The sequence below is a fragment of the Balaenoptera physalus genome (genome assembly GCF_965194825.1).
Source record: "Balaenoptera physalus genome assembly, chromosome: 16".
NCBI classification, from domain to species: Eukaryota; Metazoa; Chordata; class Mammalia; order Artiodactyla; family Balaenopteridae; genus Balaenoptera; species Balaenoptera physalus.
Window position 1 is genome coordinate 19,021,240 of NC_138898.1, and position 18,545 is coordinate 19,039,784.

The following is an 18,545-nucleotide window of genomic DNA, read 5'->3' on the forward strand; positions in this document are numbered from 1 at the left end:
ACACCACCATGACAACCAGCACCAAGGCACTTCCCCACCCCTCTTGTAAGCCAAACTCCCACCGGAGAAGTGAGCACCTGCCAGCCCCGTCTCACAAGCGTGGGATAAAGTGAGAGGGCACAGAGTTAGGCCAGAATGAGGTCCTGTACATCAGCGGTTCCCAACCTTTTTGGCACCAGGGACTGGTTTCAAGGAAGACAATTTTTCCACTGACGGGGGGCGTTTCAGGCGGGAATGCGAGCGATGGGCAGCGGCAGATGAAGCTTCGCTCACTCGCCCGCCGCTCACCTCCTGCTGTGCGGCCCGGTTCCTGACAGGCCGAGGACTGGTACCAGTCCATGGCCCGGGGGTTGGGGACCCCTGCTATACACGAGTGCCGTGCACTTTCATTGAACCCCAGTCTCTCCTCAGGGCCACGGACACCCTGAGGGTCCCAGAAGTGTCCCTCTCTCTTTGGCCAGGCTACAGGCACTGCGTGGTACCCTGGCAGGGTCAGCAGGAAAAGGCCAGACACCTGAGGCACCTGGGCAAGAGGCCAGATGGCAAGGGGCCCTGCTGGCAGTCTAAACTTCCTCAGAACCTACAGAGAGGGGCTGCAGGGATCAGAACCCGACAATGAGGTGCACCCATGAATAGGCAGCAATGGGACAGCTTCAGCCTGAGGCTCTGTTTGCAAGGTCTGAACTCCACACGAGTGTCCACTAGCCTTCTCACCCGGAATCCTTCAATCCGGGCCTCCAAAATCAAAGGGCCAGGGTCCCTTCTACATCCTTTGCCCACGCTCCAGGCCTCTCAAATCCCAGCTAACTGATGAGATCACTGAATTTGTACCTCTCTGGCTGAGCCACCCTTGGGGGCTGGGGTCATCAGGTCCTCCGCATTCCTGCCTCCATCCCCAAACACCTGAGACATCGTGGACTAGCCTCTTGCCTCTCCACACCCATGCCTTCTGTACAGGCCCCAACTTACAAACGAGAAAGTTACCCACCCATGAGTCAGATGTGCACGTCTCCTTATACTTACTCTATTCACTGTTCTACTGATAGGTGGGTAGCTGACTAGTTGGGTCAGGGCAAAACAAAACCATACCCTCCCATCTCCGGGTAGTGATCTAAGTGAAATGGGAACTGGGGCCCCATCCTCCTCCCTTCCGACACCCTCACGCTCTCCTGCAGCCACACAGTCCCAGTCCAGGAGAGCAGTCATACTCTATTATTGGTACCATTAATAACGGCTTACATTTATTAAACATTTACAATGCGTCGGGCACTGTGCTAGCTGTTTTACATTAATCTTCTCATTTAACCCCCAGAGCAACCAAATATAGTGGATGTGTTATTACTCCCACTTCACAGATGAGGAAACTAAAGCTCAGAGAAGTAGCTAGCTGCAGGGGATACACAACTAATATACACGGGCTTCAAATCCAACCTTGCCTTCAACCACTGTGCTGCACTTACTGCCTGCTGGTCACGTGCACGGTTTGAAATGCAGCCTGTTACCCAGGAGAAGTCGATCTGGGAACCTCCAGCCCGTGCTACCAATTCAGGAGAGCACACAGAGCACCACAGAAACATGGAAGGGGCTGCGCCTGGAGTCTGATGCCTGGGTGACGTTCCCAGGACCATCCCAGCTCTCTGCAGTGTCTGTCCTTCCTCCACTTTGGAATCCAGTCTCTCAAATCACTAAAATTCTCTCCCAATGGCTGACAGGGCCGATGGGGGCACCGAGGAAGGCGGCTGCCGTGTGGAAGTTCGGCAGCTGTGTCAGATCTGGAGTCTGTAGTTGAGGACGGCTGCCTCACCATAAGACCTTCCTTCCTCCCAATCTTCTCAGCCATCTACAGGGAGGTACCCCACAGCCAAGGAGGTCTGTGGGAGCTTCCCTTGGGGGTGTCACTTCCTGAACCCCCTTCCTTCACATGGACCTAATTCTGAACCTGGCTCTAACAGTCTCTGGGGGTCCTTGCAGGAGGCAACCCACAGTCTGGGGTTGCAGACACATCGCCCCTCACACTTGGAGGCGGGGGAACGGAGAGCAGAGCTGGGGGCGCATCCGGCCACAGCACAAGCACGCGCTCAGTGGAATAACACTCTGAAGGATTTGGGGTTTTTCAAAATCCCCCACCTCCCTCCTTCGCAAAAGCAGCCAAGGTCAGGCCTGGGAAGGCAAAGAGGCAGGAAATCAAGAGTAGCCACTCCTGGCTCCCTCCAGCTACGGGACACAGGCCACAGGACACAAAGGGCTAGACCCCAATTTGGCTGCGTGCTCTTGAAGAGTACCTGACACACGGCAGTGAGGCTGGCCTTCTGGGGGCCAAGCTCTTGAGAATGTGCATCCAAGGACAAGGGGAGCCTGGCCCCTCCCCGTGCCCCGGCTTTGGGTGTCTGCCCACGCACACAGACCTCCAAAATTCAACTTCAGGACAAAAGAAGCGGCGGGAAAAAGCAGCCACTGCCTCCCCTCAGGCTTTTCCAAACCGAACGGGACCACCTTCCTCCCTCTCCCCGTGACGGAGATGCGTAGGCCCGGTTCCGCTCCAAAACCAGCCCTCCCGTAACAACTGCCTAAGTTCTACTCGGGGAACCCAAAGGTTCCGTTCTAAGTATGAGCCCAGCCGGGAGGCCCAGAGTTTCGCGGAGACTGCTCTTTTTGGAGAAAGGGCGCGCATCTGCTCTGGCCCCAGTTCTGGGGCTGGCGGGGGGCACGCTGCCTCGGCTCCCGTCGCCTCGGCCGACACCGCTCCCGGGCTGTGGGGGACCAGACGCCGGCCTTGCTGGTCTCCAACCCGCTAGGATTTTTAGGCCTCTGGGCAAAGAGCCTGGAACACTCCCCCCCTGCTGGGGGAAGGGGTGTCCTGTCAGGTGACTGAGGACCCGGATGCCCCCCGCCCCCGGTGACCACCCGGGCCGAGGCGGGGGCGGGGCCCACAGGGTGTGGGGGGAAAGCCCGAAAGTTTGCCCAAGTCTCTCTCCATCGGCGGCCCGGGGCGCGCGGGAGCCGGGCGCAGACCCCCGCCGCCCCCGCGCGCGCGGCGGTCCCCAGGGAGTGGGGGCGCACTTACTGGCCCCCTCGATCTTGTCGGCGCCACGGCTCCACGTGATCTGCCGCGTCTCCAGCTTGACCTGGAAGGTCTTCCGCTCGGGCCGCTGCGACTTCTTGGAGTAGAACAAAGTCATGACGGTGCCCACCTCGAGGCTGCGGCAGAGGTGCAGCACCTCGGCGTCCGAGGGCGCGCCAGGCCCGCAGCCGTTGGCGCAGGGGGACGCGGCGCCCGCCATGGCTCCGGCGCTGGGGGCGGCACAGGCGGCCGCGGCGCAGGCCCGCCGGGAGCGAGCTGGCGGCGGCGGCGGCGGCGGCAGAGGCGGCGGGCGAGCAGACCCCGGCGGCGGCTCCTGCGGGCGGAGACGGGGCGGGGCCTGAGTGGGGGGCGGGGCGGCCCTGCAGGCCCCGCCTCGGCCCGCGCGCCTGGAACAAAGGCGCCCGCGCGCCCGTGGGGAGGACCCCCGCCCGCCGCCCGCCACCGCGCCTGCGCCCCGCGACCCCCGGACGGGCCCCGGCGGGGGGCGCGCGCGCCGTCCGCGGTCGACATGCCAGTCCCTCCGTCCCGCAGAGCTACCTCACGCGGCCCCGGACACAGCCTGGTGGCCACGGCCGGCCCCGTCACGCGCGGCAGCCTCGCGCCGGCCCGGCCGTCAGTCGCACACGCACAGCCGGCTGCCCAGCCCACTGTCCCGCACAGGCCCGGCCGCAGCAGTTCCCTCAAGCCCGCTTCCGGAGCGCCGCCCGCGCAGCGACCGGGAGGAGAGGTGAGGGTGCGGAGCGCCCCCCGGGCCCGCCAGCCAAACCCAGTACCTGGGCGGGCTGCCCGGAGGAGGGAACCAGGCCAGGCCGCTTCGCCTCACACCCGCGGCGGCGGCGGCGCCGGCGGAGGCGGGTCCTCCGCGCTCCCTCCCCGGGGAGGGGAGGGGGCGGGGCCTCCTGCGGATTGGTCGGCAGGCTCTGATGGACAGCCGGCCTGTCCAGTCTCTCCCTTCTGGCCGCCCAGGGCCGGCCCGCGGGCAGCTCCTACGATTGTTGGACCCACGTTTGTCCCGGCCCAGTGGCCAGTGTGGCCTTGGGGGTGTCCCGTTATTCGGAGTAGTCCCCCAGGCCTGAGCATCCACTGCAAGCCCTCCAGTGGTCTTCGCCTCTGTCCCTTGCCTGGACCAGTGTCCTCCGCACCCCACGCTGCGTCTCCCCGCGGCAGGACGCGGGCTCAGGCCCTACCTCACTGCGCCCCTCCTGCAGATGCTCTCCGGAGCTTTGGTTTTCCCGGCCCGACTCCCCTTGTTTTCCTCCTCCCTCTCTGGCCGCTGCCTTTCGACCTCCAGAAGCTTCTCTTCCTCTGCGGTGGGTCCTGAGTCAGTTCCCTAGGCGACCTGACCCTTCCCATGGCGTCAGCACCCCCGTCCACCCTCCTCCGCCAAACCCAGGCACCCTAGTGCCAAAGCTGTATCTCCCCCGCATCCAGCTACCTGCTCCACGTCCCCACGTAACGCAGACATCTCACCTCCCTCTTCAAATTGCTTCTCCCATAGCCTTCACATTCTCAGAACGTGGCATTAAACGTTTCTAAGATGCTTGGGCCAAAACCATTGGAGATACCCTTGATTCCTCTCTCTGCCTGAACCCCACAGCAATCTATCAAGTCCAGTTCACTCTACCTTCGGATATCTCCGCTCCACCCACGAGCTCAAGGCCCATCTTCTCTCATCCAGACTCTTTAGCCTCCTTGGTCTTGCCTGCATCTGTTCTCTATGCTCTAGTCTTTAAAATGAAATTAAATCATGATTCCCGACCTCCAGCCTCAAACCATTCATAACTTCCCATGGCACACAAAATCCACTCTCCCTACCTGGCCCAGCAGGTCGTACGTGGTCTGGCCCCTTTCTCACCCATTTCATCTCTCACCACCTCCCCTTCACTCCATTCTCCAGCCACAAGGCCTTTTGTTGGTTATTTGAGTAATTCCCACTCTTTGTCTTCCAGCAGCCACTCCCTAGACTCACCCCTGCAATCTAGCTGCCCCTGTCACGGAACACCGCCCAAACTAAAGACACCTGCGGTCACAGTGGAGCCTGTCTGACGGATGTTGAGCCGGGCAGAGCCAGACAGAGCAGGACAACGTACTGCACGTCAGAGGTAAGAGGCTCAGCAGAGCACCCAGCTGATGCTAGAGAAAGATCCAGGCTTCCAGGAATGTGTGAGTACCTGTAAGTGTGTGCTCGGGCAGTCCACCCAGCTGGGTGGTGACTAGTGTCCGGGGCTACCTCTGACTTTGTCTTGCTGTAGTGGTAGCGTGTGTGTGTGTGTGTTTTGCTCCCCTCAAGTGCAGCCCCCAAGGAGCCGAGAATTCAGCCTGCAGTTGAGGTGTTGTGCTTCGTAGGCTTCAGCCACCCAAGGGGAGGTGGAGTGGCTGAGATGGACTGCCACCTAGTGACAGGCCTTTAAAGTAGGAGGGAGGGAATGAAAGTTGACCCAATGCCCGGCCCAGCATTACAAGGTTTACAACATGTTGTCACACCTGATCCTCATAATTACTCTAATCAGGGATGATTGTTCCCAATTTACTGATGAGAAACTGAGATTCAGAGAAGTTCTACAGCTTGCCCCAAGGCCACATAACTAACAAGTGGGGATTTGAACCCAAATCTGTCTGACGCCATGCATTTTCTGCCTCACAGGAAAGCCGCTGGCTTCAGTAGGTGCTGGTGGTCAGTGGACAGTGGACACGGAGGCTAGCTGGCTAATCACCAAGGGTGAGGGGAGGCCCTGGGCGTGGCTGGCTCTGGGAGTGGCTGACCCTGGGCTCAGGAAACCTGAGTGCAGAACTTGAGTGCTCACAGCGTGTGGCTTAGGCTTGCTGGGGCTTGAAGTGGTGCTTGCCCCTGTCTACGGCCTTGAGCTTCTTTGTGCTAGGTGTCGGAACCATGAGTCAGGAGAACAAGAGAAACTCAGCACCAGCGCCCCGGGAATTCACAGACATTAGACAAACACTTTGTTATGTAGGGACAATTATGATGGAGGCTATGGAGAAAAAGAACAGAGCGCTATGAGTTAAAACATTAGGGAGACTTACCTGAGATCTAGTAGACAAGGAAGATATCAGCAGAGGCCTAAAGGATGTGAGGAGATGGCTGGGTGAATTATTAGAGGTGGGTTGGAGGAAAGTACTTTCCAGGCAGAGGTAACAGCATGTACAAAGGCCCTGAGACCAGAAAGAGCTTAGTAAGTTTAGGAATAGAAAGAAGGCTAGAGTTTACCAAATGAGAGGGAACACGGGAGGTGATGAGGTCAGGAAGACAGGTTGGGGCTGACTGGGCTTATCTGACCCTGCTTATCTGATCTAATCCGTTTTTCCAGGAGGCCTCCTAAGTGCTGCAGCCCTCATTTACTTCTTGGGCCAACTTGGCAGCCTGTGGGTGGTGATGCTTTTTAAAAATCTCCATTTTTCCATTTTCTGAGAGCTTCCCGACATGTAGCCCATGCTTCCTTGCTTTTGCTTTTGCTTTTCCTTTTGCCTCTGGGTCCAGGCCTCCGGGGGCTCCAGAAATCCCTGCCAATAGGATCTCAAATTTTCAGTCTGCTGCCAGGCTCGTAATCAGGAAACAGGGCCCCATTTTCTTCCTGGGACTTCTGAGCCAGCATCTCAGGCCTCAGGTGCCTCCCTCCACCAAAGTAGGTTCAAGGAAAGCAGGGTGCACAGAGGATGTGACTGGTATGGGCTTCCCCCAGCTCAGCATATATATGGGTACGTGGGTGTTACTGGCAGTGCCTGCAGCTGCGCTGGCTGGGAGGGAGCAGCCCAGCACCCACGCAAGACCCACACAGATGACATCACCAAAGCTAGCCCGGCTTGGGCCTATTTCTGTCAACACTCATGCTTCAGCATGCTCCGGCTACGCCAGTACCTGTACCTGGAGTTTGGGGGGGGAGTCCCAGCCGAGTTGCCCCTTTGGCCTTGTGGGCCTGACCCCACAGGTGTTTATTTAGCAGACACTTAGAACAGCACTTGGTATGTAGTATAACTGCTTTACCCCCATTGGCTCATTTACTCTTCATTACAGCACTGAGATAAGTTCTCTCATTATCCCCATTTCACAGAAAAAAAATTGAGACATGGAGAGATTAAGAGGCATACATACTCGTGAACACATAGCTAAGAGGTGGCAAACCCATCCAGGGTCCATGCTATGTTGCTTTCCATGTATGTATGAACGTTTTATTGTGTTTTCTTACCCCTTCCTTAATACCCATAGCTGATGTGTTTTCTATTTTCAATTATTTGGTTAAATACTGTTACAGGTTGGGTTCTTTGGGAAGCAGGCTTTGTGACAGAGGTTAGTGTGCAGAACATTTTTTAGGGAGCGCCCTTGGGATCAACACTGTGGAAGGGAAGGAAGGAAACAGGAGGGGATGCAGGGAGAAGTTAAGCTGTGATTCAGGCCTGGTGACAGCCTCAGCCAGCCCCCCAGGGAGCTCTGTTGCAGCACCTCAATCAGCCATTGAATGTGGGCTGTCTTGGGAAGAGCACAGCCTCGGCCAGACAGCTGTCTGCAGCCACGGTGGTCTTAGGGAGCTGACAGGTTTCCCGGAAACAAGTGCTTCCTTGAAGGGGAATCTGAGTGGCACATCACTGTGCCCATCACAAACGTCTTCTTTCTTAGTCTTTTAAGTACTCTAAACATTTCTTAAAAGGCAAAAATATTGTACTGTAGAAATGGGATATGCTGTTATCCGAAGGAGGAATGTAATTTGGTTAATATGGGTTAACATGGCGGCTGTGATTGAGAATCGAATGTTGGCTGAGCTTCCTGGTAGCCAAAGCAAAAACCCTTTCTATTCTGATAATTGATTCCTTGGGGGAGAAAAATTTTCCTGGCTTTAAATTATAAAAGAAGTTTCTCAAGTGGACACTTATTTGATTGAAATAGTGGAGAATGTTCTCAGCAGATTAACAGCAAATGCCGACACAGCTTTCATTGTTCCTTGTAATGACCTCAAGTGAATATAGAAGGTATAAAAATATAGCTTAGTGAAGCCCCTTCCACAGTTGAAGGTAGGCAGATTTATAGACTTGCAGCATCAAATCTGATCCACGCATGAAACTTTATCCCTTTTCTTTCAACTTTAAAACATTTTTACTCAGTAGTTTCTTATGTTAGATGTCTGACCAGCCCTTCTCAAGCGTTTGAGTCAGCCAGCCTGCCCCTAAGCATACAGCTGGTACTTAATAAGCATTCACCTTAGTGCACTTTGAACTCCATCCCACAACCTGCGGTCTTGTCTTTTGAGCTCTCGTCCCCAGTATCCATCCATTGGCTCCACCTTAGTCATTGGGCCTCACACTTTTTCTGTCTTATTCTCTTGCACACCTGGGAGGTACTCTCAGCCGCTCCAGAGCCTCATGTTTTCTGTCCCTCAGGGGGAAACCAGGCCGGGACTCTGCTCTCTCTGCTTCCCCTTTGCTGATGGACGCCTCTAATGGGACCCAGATGTTGAGGCAGGAGAGCTGGACTCCAGATGTCCCTTCTTCAGGGAGGTGGCAGGGATACTGTAAGTGCTTCGCTGCAGGCAGAGAAGGGGAGTGCTAGCCGCTGGCACAGGCCAGGCCGGACCTGCTGTTTTTCCACCTTTTCTTCCCTTCTTCCAGCAAACACTCCTGATGCCTCCTCTATAGCATTGAGACAGCAGAATGAATCAGACCGAGTTCCCACTCCAGTAGTGGAGAGAGAAATGCCAACAGACGTTTGTCAACAGATGACAGTTCAGTGTGATAAGGGCCCCTGGAGCACTGGGAAGGGACAGCTGACCTTACTAGACCTGTTGGTGGCTGTGGGGACAGAGCAAAGTGAGGGGTGTGCCTGAAGATATGGCAGCTCCAAATATAAGACAGTCAATCATCTGTTTTCACAATAAGGTCGCTCCAGGTGTTTTGTGGCTATTTTTGCAACTAAAATGTATTGATAAATATTTTTAGAGATGCATGATTCAGATGTCCACATATAAGTTTATTTAGTTACATATTTTATTTTTTAAATTTATTTATTTTATTTATTTCATTTTTGGCTGTGTTGGGTCTTCATTGCTGCGCGCAGGCTTTCTCTGGTTGTGGCGAGTGGGGGCTTCTCTTCGTTGCGGTGCGCAGGCTTCTCATTGCGGTGGCTTTTCTTGTGGAGCATGGGCTCTAGGTGCGCGGGCTTCAGTAGTTGTGGCTTGCGGGCTCTAGAGCACAGGCTCAGTAGTTGTGGCACATGGGCTTAGCTGCTTTGCGGCGTGTGGGATCCTCCCGGACCAGGGCTTGAACCTGTGTCCCCTGCATCGGCAGGCAGATTCTTAACCACTGCGTCCCTCTTTACATGAATCTTTGACTTCTATATAGTTGTCGCCATTAAAGCCACTTTTTGAGTCATCTAGTATAATTTCTGAAAGCACGTCATCTTCTTTCTCAGTCGAGAAAGAGCACTTTTGAAAAATGAGCTTTATTAAGGAATAACTTACATAAACTAAAATGCACCCATTTTAAGTGTGAAGTTTGGTGAGCTTTGACAAACGTATACCCCATGTGACCTCCACCCAGTTAAGTCATAGAACATTTCCATCACCCCAAAAAGTGTTTAGGTGTCCTTTTACAGTCAGTCTCCCCTGCCCCCAGCCGGCAATCACTGTCTACTTTCTGTCACTACAGATCAGTTATGTGAGTTCTGAAATTTCACGTGAATGGAATCATAGAGTACGTACCCTTGGGTCTCTGTTCAGCATAATGTTTTTGAGATTCATCTGTGTTGTTGCAGAGAAAATACTTTTTGAATCAGTATGTGATACTATCACTAGAAATTTTAACCTAAGCATAATTACCTTTTTGTATAACATTAAAACAGGTTTCTTTTCATTTCTCCCATTAGATATATATTAATGATCTACATAATCACCACGTAAACTGTATTGCTTTAAAAATGTTACAGAAAATTTCAAATGTATATAAATGGAGACAGGATAGCATAGTGAAATGCATCCAGGATAGCATCAGCCAGCTCTAATTATGAACTGGTAGCCACTCTTGTTTTGTGTCAGACTCTACCCACTAACCCCTTCCATATAATTTTGACACAAATATTAGCTCTATAATGTTATCTATAAATATTTCAGTGTTTTTCTAAAAGACTCTTTAAAAACATACATACATAACTGCAGTACCATTTTCAAACCTGAAAAAATCAACACCGTTTTGCTATTTAAAGTGATCTTGAAGAGGCCTGTTTACATGTAATACTTGGGATTGTGAGAAATAATTACCGAGTCTGTGGTAAATTTCTTTGCCTCCTTGTTTACTGGTTTTGTCAAGGGACTACTTATAATCATCCAAAACTAGCTTGACTGAGGTCATTTCAGGATAATGTGTTTTCTCCAAAAAGTGCTTTTTGGTTCGAAACAGTTGAGAGAATAATGCAGTATATGAGGGATTTTGTAAGGACTGAAATATAAGTAAACTCTTTTCTCAGAAGAAAAAAAAATTTTTTCTTTTTAAGTTTTCTGTGGAGGAAATACCTATATTTGGTGTATGTGGTATGTTAGGAGGTGATATCAGAATTGGTGATTTACTGGTTGTGGAAGTGAGAGAAAGATGTGAAGGATGACGGCTGCCCTAGGTTCCAGTTGGGGGACAGAGTGGATGGTGGTGCAGTGGGCTTGGAGTGGTAGGTACTCAACTTGGTTCTAGAGACTTGAGATTGAACACGGACATCCCCACTGAGCCGTAGTTGGCAGTGCAGTATGTGTCTGGAGCTCAGGAAGGGGGTCTAGGCTGGAGGCGCAGACATGGGGGTCATCATGTTCAAGGGTGAATGAAATCAGCTAGGCTGAGAAGAGAACCACAGCAGTTAAGGACCTGATAGAGGAGGAAACAGAAGCAACAGCCTGAGAGGGAGGGGTAAAATCAGGAGAGGGTGGCACCATGGAAACCCGAGAGAAGTGCTCTAAGGGAGTGGTCACACGTTGTATGATTCCATTTATGTGAGGTGTCCAGGAAAGACAGATCTATAGAGAAAGTAGATTAGTGGAGTCTGGAGGTGGGAATGGGGATTAACTGTATGTGGGCATGAGGGATCTTACTGGGGGGAAGAAGTTCTAAAACTGATTTATGTTGATGGCTACACCACTCACTAAAGTTACTAAAAATCATTGTACAGTTGGAATGGGTGGATTTATGATATGTAAGGTATCAGTAGTAACTAAAAAAAAGTGGTCAAGCGTCCAGTGCCACAGTGAGTTTAAATAAGATGCAGAAGCAGAGCCCATTTAGTGGTTTGGTTGCTCATTCATGGGTGACTGTGGTCAGAGCGGAGGGGGAACTGGAGGCAAGATGGGGCAGAAGCTAGTTGCAGTGGGTGGGGGAGTGACAGGGTGGTAGAGATGACTCATTCCAGGTGCTTGTGAAACAGAGAGAGGGAGGGGGTGGTGGCTGGAAAGGGTTGGGAGTTGTGGTTTCTTTTCTCGTTTTTTTTTTTTTTTTTTTTTAACGTGGGAGAGGCCTGAGGTAGACTTGACAGGGAGAACGGACAGGACGGGCTGACCAGACGTGGCGGGTGAGGGAGGAGCCGGATGTCTGGCTGGGGTAGCGTGTGGAAGCGGTCTCCCTTTGCCCACAGCTGGACTCCAGCATCATGGAGAAGCCTGACAGGAGGGAGTGGGTCAGACCCTGCACATCTGGCCTCTGCTCCCAGACAAGGCTGGAAGCGGGAGGAGGGAACCTACCTGCCAGATGAACAGGAAGGGGTGGGTCTCCTGACTCCGTCTTCAAGCATCCTTCGGGGCCCTTCATACCTGGACCTCACCTATCTGTCTAGACTCTTCCCTCATTGCAGTGGCCAGGTCAGCTTCCCATTCTCTGGCTTGCTCTCCCAGCCTTGTTGCCACCACCCAGGATGTCCTTCACAACCGTTCTTGACCAGTACCTAGTTGCCCTGCACCTGCCCTCAGCAGAAGGAAGGTCCTTACCGGGAAAGGTGGGCACAAGTTTCTGCTCATCAGTAAAATCTGCCTGTAAGGCCGCCTGTCCCCGGTTTCTAGTTGTGGTCCAAGGTTTGTCCTCTGGTTGTGGCAGGTCCTGCTGAAGTGTATTGATAAGGCACTGGATGAGCCTCTCTTGTTACTGTTCCTTACATTCAGTGGTCTAGCTACCCCAGAACCATAGAATTCAAAAATGCCTGGCTGCAATCTCTTGCTCCAAAGCAATGGTGGGTACATAACCTCCTTTATTCCCTGGGGTGAATGCTGCCTCCCTCACTGGCCAGTGACATACAGGCTGCCAAGGACCCCTCAGGATTCTCTGCAGTGGGCCCAGCCCCAGGAAGTTCAGAGACCATCAAGGAGATGGCTCTCCTCCCAGAATATACCTGTGCATGCTGGCAAGCTAGAAGGCTTAGGGCTAGCTAAAAGTGACCAATTCTGACCACTTTGGCCTTCCTGCCCCCTGCTCCATTTGACCAGGAGACCTCACCTTTCAACCTAATTCCAGACTTAGCTGTAACCTAGGATGAATGGAAAAACAATTTTTGTAGGGACCCTGGCCAGCTCAGGTACTAGAGCACAGAGAAGTGGTCACAGGCCACTCCCTCTCTCAGTCAACAAAAGGAGAAGTCTGCATTCCATCTGGGAGAGAGCTTCTGGGATCCAGTGTTCTGATTGGCTTAGTACCCTTCATTCCTGCCATCCTGACAGTAACCTTAGCCACATAAGCAAACCCAAAAAAGCTCCTACTGCTTCTTGCCAGCACACATGGAAAGTGTTCCAAAATCTGCCTCCTGAATACACTTGCTCCATCTTGCTCAATAAACCTACCCTAGGCTCCAAATATAGTTCTTGCACCTCACCTGTTCTTGTAGATTTTCGGTACTCGCCCTCACTTTCTGGGCCTGCCTTTTTCTAAGGATGTGTACTCTGGCTCCCTCCCCTTTGACCCACACCCACGGCAGCAGGACAGATGCAGCCCCTTCCAGGCCTGGCCCAGCCCCAGCTCCTGGGGAGGAAGGCACCACCGGAGCAGGCAGACCACATCCCACTCCAAGTCCCAGCCCCAGAGCTCCACTCTGGCCTGGGGCCCTGGGTGACAAAGAAGCAGACACCAAGTTTCCGTTAAGTTGTAGGAATTTATTTTAAATAACCTACAGTTGATTGATTAAAAGGGAATTCATGATAAAAATAGAAGATACTTGAGGAAAGATGTGGGAAATGGACTCTGCACACACGCTAAACTAACAATGCCTCTAAAACTAATGATTATAGCAAAAAATGTCTTCACATTAAAATTCTGCTTTTTATGTGGTTTTTTTTTCCATTTTTTACACAATTACAAAAGAAAAAATAAAAGCCCTAAAATCTTGATTATTTTTCCTTTTTTGGACCAAATACTCATTTTCCTCTAAATTTTTGACCGGTGGAACTTTTTATACAATAAAATCTTTCAAGTGAAAGACTGGGGTTTAAAATGAAAAAGATGGGTATCTGAAAGGGCACAGAGAATGTTCAGAACAAAGGATGATGGGAAAATGGTTTCAGTCACTGATTATTTCATTATCCTTAGACTCGCTCACCCCCTCATCCCTCCCCAGCCCCAATCTACACGATCTTTAAGATCAAGAAAAAGGTTTAAATATTTTAAAATAATTAAAAAGAAATAAAAATTCACATTTAAAAAGGAACACTCAAGTCAGGAAATATTTTCCCATCATGCTTTTCTGTGAACAGGTGTCTGAACCAAAACACTGCCGATGTCACGACTGCTTCAAGTTTAATGAAAACTGATTCCCATGACAATAGATAGTGACAACTCTAACAGGTGCGCTGGGTTTTTGTTCTACTTAATTTTCAATTCCTGAAATGGGGGAGAGGGGAGTTTAGGAACTCATTTCTATTAAAATATAGAAGTTATTGCAAAACCCTAACTGTAAAAACGCACCAATATAATCGGACTTCATATACAGTAGCTAAGAGAATCCAAATGTTTCAGTGAAACAGTGAATTTGCCTGGCAGAACTCTGACAAATTCCCATCCACTTGACCCCTTGAAAATAAAAACAAAATTCAAAACAAATCATACAGCTAGAATTTTGATATCTGAAATATTTTTAAATAAGTTGTCCATAGGACAACTGGCTCAGCTCTCCCTTATAATATTTCCAGGTTTATCTTTTCTCAAAGATGTTGCTTTGTTAAGACTTGCTGCCTCTTTCCCTCAGGTGCGAGGGCAGTCGAGGCTCACAGTTTATCCATCTGTCCCAAACCACACTGTTCCTTTTCACAGAACCCTGCCCCTCAAGACTGGCTAGAACTCGTAGTCCTCATCAGCCATGTCGATGGCCCAGGCAAACTTCTCCCGCTGGGTTTTGTTGTAAATTTTCTCAATTGGGACCCCCCACTTCTTGCACCTGCAGACAAGGGAGAAAGAACGGGGATTAGTGTGTCTCAGGGAACAAACGGGCCAGACCCAAGGCTGAGGCTTGGATATGCCACCTTCTCCTTCACATCCATCTGGTGAGAATGAGAGTTAATGAGGTATCAGACATGTTTCTTAGAGCTCCATGTGCTCAACTCATTTAATGTTGACAAAGACTTTTAAAGTAGATGCTATTATAGATGTACAAATGAAAAAGGTACATATGAAAAACTAAGGCAGAGAAGTTAGGTAATTTGCTTTCATTCTCATGCAGCTAGTTAGCATGGAGCTGAAAAGTGAACCCAAGCCGTCTGGCTCCAGCGTCCATGCTCTTAACCACTGCAGTCTATTGCCTGTCAAGCTAACCAAACCTCCAGCACCAAACAGGGCAAAAAGAGTAGAAAGGGTACAAGAGCTCGCTGGAACCCCCGGCCCAGAGGAGCAGGGCCATAGGAGATGACTGCTCCTCCTAGGCCCAGAAGCTAATAACTCAAGTTAATTAATAAGCATCTTCCAAAAAAGCCATTTATTTTGGATGTTGGGGCCGGGGGGTGGGGGGTGGTCCAGGGAAACAAGCAAACAGTAACGCAGTCTCTTTGCATAGGTTGCTCAGATCTGTATTCTCATTTTTTTTTTTCCTCCTTGTTCATACCTTACTTCCTTCACTTGTAAAAAAAAAATATATATATATATATTGAAAAGTTAAAGTGTAGGTAGATGGGTGGGCTCTTTTGTATCTTTCCTTCAATAAGGACTAAGAGTCTCCATTCTTGTCCTAAAGTTCCATTAGGGGTAGGGACCATACCTGCATTAACAGACATAAACACACTCCAGGATGGTGTAACAGTGTTGACCATTTAGGACCGTCCAGGATGTTCCAATGCATTTGTAGTGGGCACAGCAGAAGACAGAGGTTTCCCAGAGGACCCTTAAGTGTGCAGCGTAGCAACTGCATGTGAAAGCTGACAATGCTCTTGGAACCCCCATCACCCTTCTCAAGCCAGCAGGTGGAGTTCAAGAAGGGTGCGGTGCTTACCAAGCCACGGTGATCCTCGGGTCCAGATAATTGAGTTTGGAGGTTCCCAAAGCAATTTGTTTATTCTCCTCTCGGTCTGTGGCTTGTACTTCAAGCTTCATCAACTGCTCCTCCAGTCTCTGCACAGCCTTCTTCTTTGACTCTACCACCCTGGAAGAAAGGAAGTCATCAAGAGCCAGGCCTGGCCTCTGGACAAGAGCACTGCAACCCCATGGTGCCATCCAGGGGCAGTAAAAGCAGAAAAGCCCCAGGTACAGAGATTTCTAAAAGACATCACTCAGAAACCCTAGAAAAGCTAGGGCCTCTGGCTGGTGCTCCGCCCTTTTTTCTCTCACAACCAACCCCCAGCTTTGTATCACACCAGGCACGTACTTCTTGGTTTTTGCATCCTTAAGGACCTTGGCATCAGCCTTAGCACTTTTCAGGTCTCTCCGGGCATCTGCTAGCTGTTCCTTCTTGGCATCAATCTGGGTGGGAAAGAACAGTAAGATTTAGGAATAAAGTAAGCCCAGAGAAGATGAAACCTGGAAGTTCCTCAAGAGAAGATGAAACCTAGAAGTTGTCTACACCAGGCAGGCTGTCTTGGTGGTTTGCCAGGTCAAAACAACTAGGGGTGGCTTCATGAAGGCACAGAGTAGATGTGCAGCGGGTGCTGAATTCAAATGCTACTTGGCCATTTATGTTCTTCAGTCACCCTTGAAGAAATGAGGGTTTTACAGGCAGTGACCCAGGGCCCGCATTAATCCAGAAGCTCAGGGAAAAGAACCCACTGGGACTGGGAATGTGGGTGCTAATCTTTCAGTCAGAGAACACTTTGGTTTTAGATACTGGGCGAGGAGGGCTACAGGTGAGAGCTATTTATCAAATGGCTCTTGTGCTAGGTTGTCGCTTCCATTCCAAGAATACTACTGCAGGAGATACTCTTTATGAAGCTGAGATAGGGTCCTTGGATCTACTGAGCGCAGCTCATTCCTCAGATTCTACCAGCACTCTGGGAAGGAGCTGCCAACTTCTCAAGAAAGAAGGATGCACTGAAGAGAATATCCGAGGGACTAGAAAATGGCAATTAAAAGGTACCCAGGAGGCCAAACAGCTCAGCTTAGTCTGTTCCAAGCCAATACATGGCATGGCCTGGCTTTGGCATTCTGTTTTCAAAAGGAGAGAAAACTGAGATGGGAAGGAAATTTAAATGGTTATCACCCAAAGCAGATTTGAAAACTTTTTAGCTGTGGAGCTCTTTTTCCAAATGAAATCTCATGGGGACCCAGTCTTTAAAGGAAGAGAAAAAGGCAGTTCCAGTCTTTCTTGCTTGAAAGAACCAGTTCTAAGTTCTTCTTACTTAAGCAACACTGTGGAGTTAGAGCCCCAAAGCAGTGAGCTCACACTGCTGGGAGCAGGAGAACTCCTGACCTGTTATTACCTTGCTAACCTGTAAGGTCAAGGGAACCTCTGCCGAGTAAATACATGCCTGACTCATACACACCGAGCTGTTGCTCTCAGCCTGGAATTGTCTGTTAGATTTACATGCACAGCCTAAGACTGGAAACAGAGGTCACCATTGTGAGAGAATCATTAAATGTGTTTTACTATGAATGGCTTACTTCCAACATCTATGTTGTCCAAAGTCAAGCTGAAGGAACTGACACAAAAGCATCACAGACACCACTAGCCAGATTCTTAGGCCAGAAATGCAACAAACCACAATCTTTTAACCATTTCTGTGAATGCTAAATTGGCAGGCTATGTCAAATTCTCTCAAAGCATCAAAGACTCCATTGATTCACTTGGCAAACAGGGGCATGTGTTTGCTTTGTGGGCACACAGGAGATGGTTCCTGTGCTTAGAGGGCTCGTCTGGCAGGCAGCCTGGGTGCCCAAACAGTGGTTCCAGAGTAAGACCAACAAAAGGCCTCCTCATGCTCCAGGGAGGGGTCTCCTGAATTAGGTAAATACCACCTGAATAGTCACGCTTTTATTTCTGGCTTGAAATGACAGCATGAGGAGAGTAAACGGCACCAGATGACTGCCATTAACAGAGCTGCTAGGATGGGCGGTCTGTACAGGTTCTTGGCCTGCCAGTCACATGATCCAAGGATTTGAGATGTCTATGGACACACATTTATTTACTGTGGATGTGTGCATCCCTTCAGGAAAGCCAGATGGCATCTGTAGCGTGAACTGCAGGTTGTGTGTGTCTTTTGACCTATATGTACTACACCTGGGTATCTATCTGGAAGAAATTTCAACAGAAGGAAAACACCCTGGCCCTGAAAACATATGTGCAGCCTCACTCTACAGCAGTAGTTTTTAAACTTCAGTTGTCCAAGTACAGTATTCTGTGAACGCAGATGGAAAAGAATCAATCTGTAGTTTAATTAACCTCTAGTTGAAACTCATCATTTCTTCTTCAGTTATGAGTGTGGGCAATTAAACACAGTAGTATCAGTAGTATCTATGACTTTATCACCCATAGCTAGTTCATATATTTTCATATTATAATTGCTGCAGAAATCAAAGTATCGTTTATATTCATGACTACCTTGACATTTACAGTAATTATTAGACCCATCTAAGATCTAACTTAATAAATTAATAAGGAAGGACATCTGTTACTATATCAGACTTTTTGGTAAACATATTTCAAGATAATTGGTTTACTATGTAACCCATGTGTCTGCTTTGTAGTGAAATATCTACAAATTCTCATTGTGGATTAATACATTAGAATGGATTCGTTATGTAGCCATTGGTAAAACAGAAATGCACATCATCAAATGTTAAGTGCCTTGCTGCTTAAAAGCTCAGTACCAGGCAGAGCTGGAGGAAGGAGAGAGGCACATGGAAGAGGAACAACATCTAGTTGTTTGCACATCACCCTCTCCCTCTAGGGCAGCAGCTCTGGCACACAGCCTGTATTCAACAGATGTTTGATGATGAGCTATATAAAAATATGATTCACGTGGAATGTGTAGAAATAAAAATCGTTGTGCTAGGATTAGGGGGAAATTAAATATTGTTTCATCATCTTCAATTT

The 18,545-nt window shown here is 50.1% G+C and overlaps 3 protein-coding genes across 5 annotated transcripts in view; 1 reads left to right on the top strand and 2 right to left on the bottom strand.

Annotated features, from left to right (window-relative positions):
* Positions 1 to 3,946, bottom strand: part of PLCG1 (phospholipase C gamma 1) — a 35,513-nt gene extending 31,567 nt beyond the window's left edge. For 2 of the 3 annotated variants that reach the window (XM_082430089.1, XM_082430088.1), the window contains exons 1-2: positions 3,620 to 3,932; positions 3,065 to 3,395 (exon numbers count right to left, since the gene is read on the bottom strand). In XM_082430089.1, coding sequence (XP_082286215.1) covers positions 3,065 to 3,281 — 217 coding nt within the window. In that variant the 5' untranslated portion in view covers positions 3,282 to 3,395; positions 3,620 to 3,932. Of the gene's footprint in view, positions 1 to 3,064; positions 3,396 to 3,619 lie in introns of all 3 variants that reach the window. The other variant, XM_082430090.1, reaches the window with a different exon arrangement.
* The window catches only part of ZHX3 (zinc fingers and homeoboxes 3), a 205,317-nt gene that overhangs the window by 174,530 nt on the left and 12,242 nt on the right, over positions 1 to 18,545 (top strand). The window contains exon 5 of the transcript XR_014254796.1: positions 5,032 to 5,184. The gene's annotated coding sequence lies outside the window, so the exon portion shown is untranslated. The remainder of the gene's footprint in view (positions 1 to 5,031; positions 5,185 to 18,545) is intronic.
* The window catches only part of TOP1 (DNA topoisomerase I), an 86,623-nt gene continuing 81,248 nt past the window's right edge, over positions 13,171 to 18,545 (bottom strand). The window contains exons 19-21 of the mRNA XM_082430177.1: positions 15,885 to 15,979; positions 15,513 to 15,662; positions 13,171 to 14,468 (exon numbers count right to left, since the gene is read on the bottom strand). Coding sequence (XP_082286303.1) covers positions 14,366 to 14,468; positions 15,513 to 15,662; positions 15,885 to 15,979 — 348 coding nt within the window. The 3' untranslated portion in view covers positions 13,171 to 14,365. The remainder of the gene's footprint in view (positions 14,469 to 15,512; positions 15,663 to 15,884; positions 15,980 to 18,545) is intronic.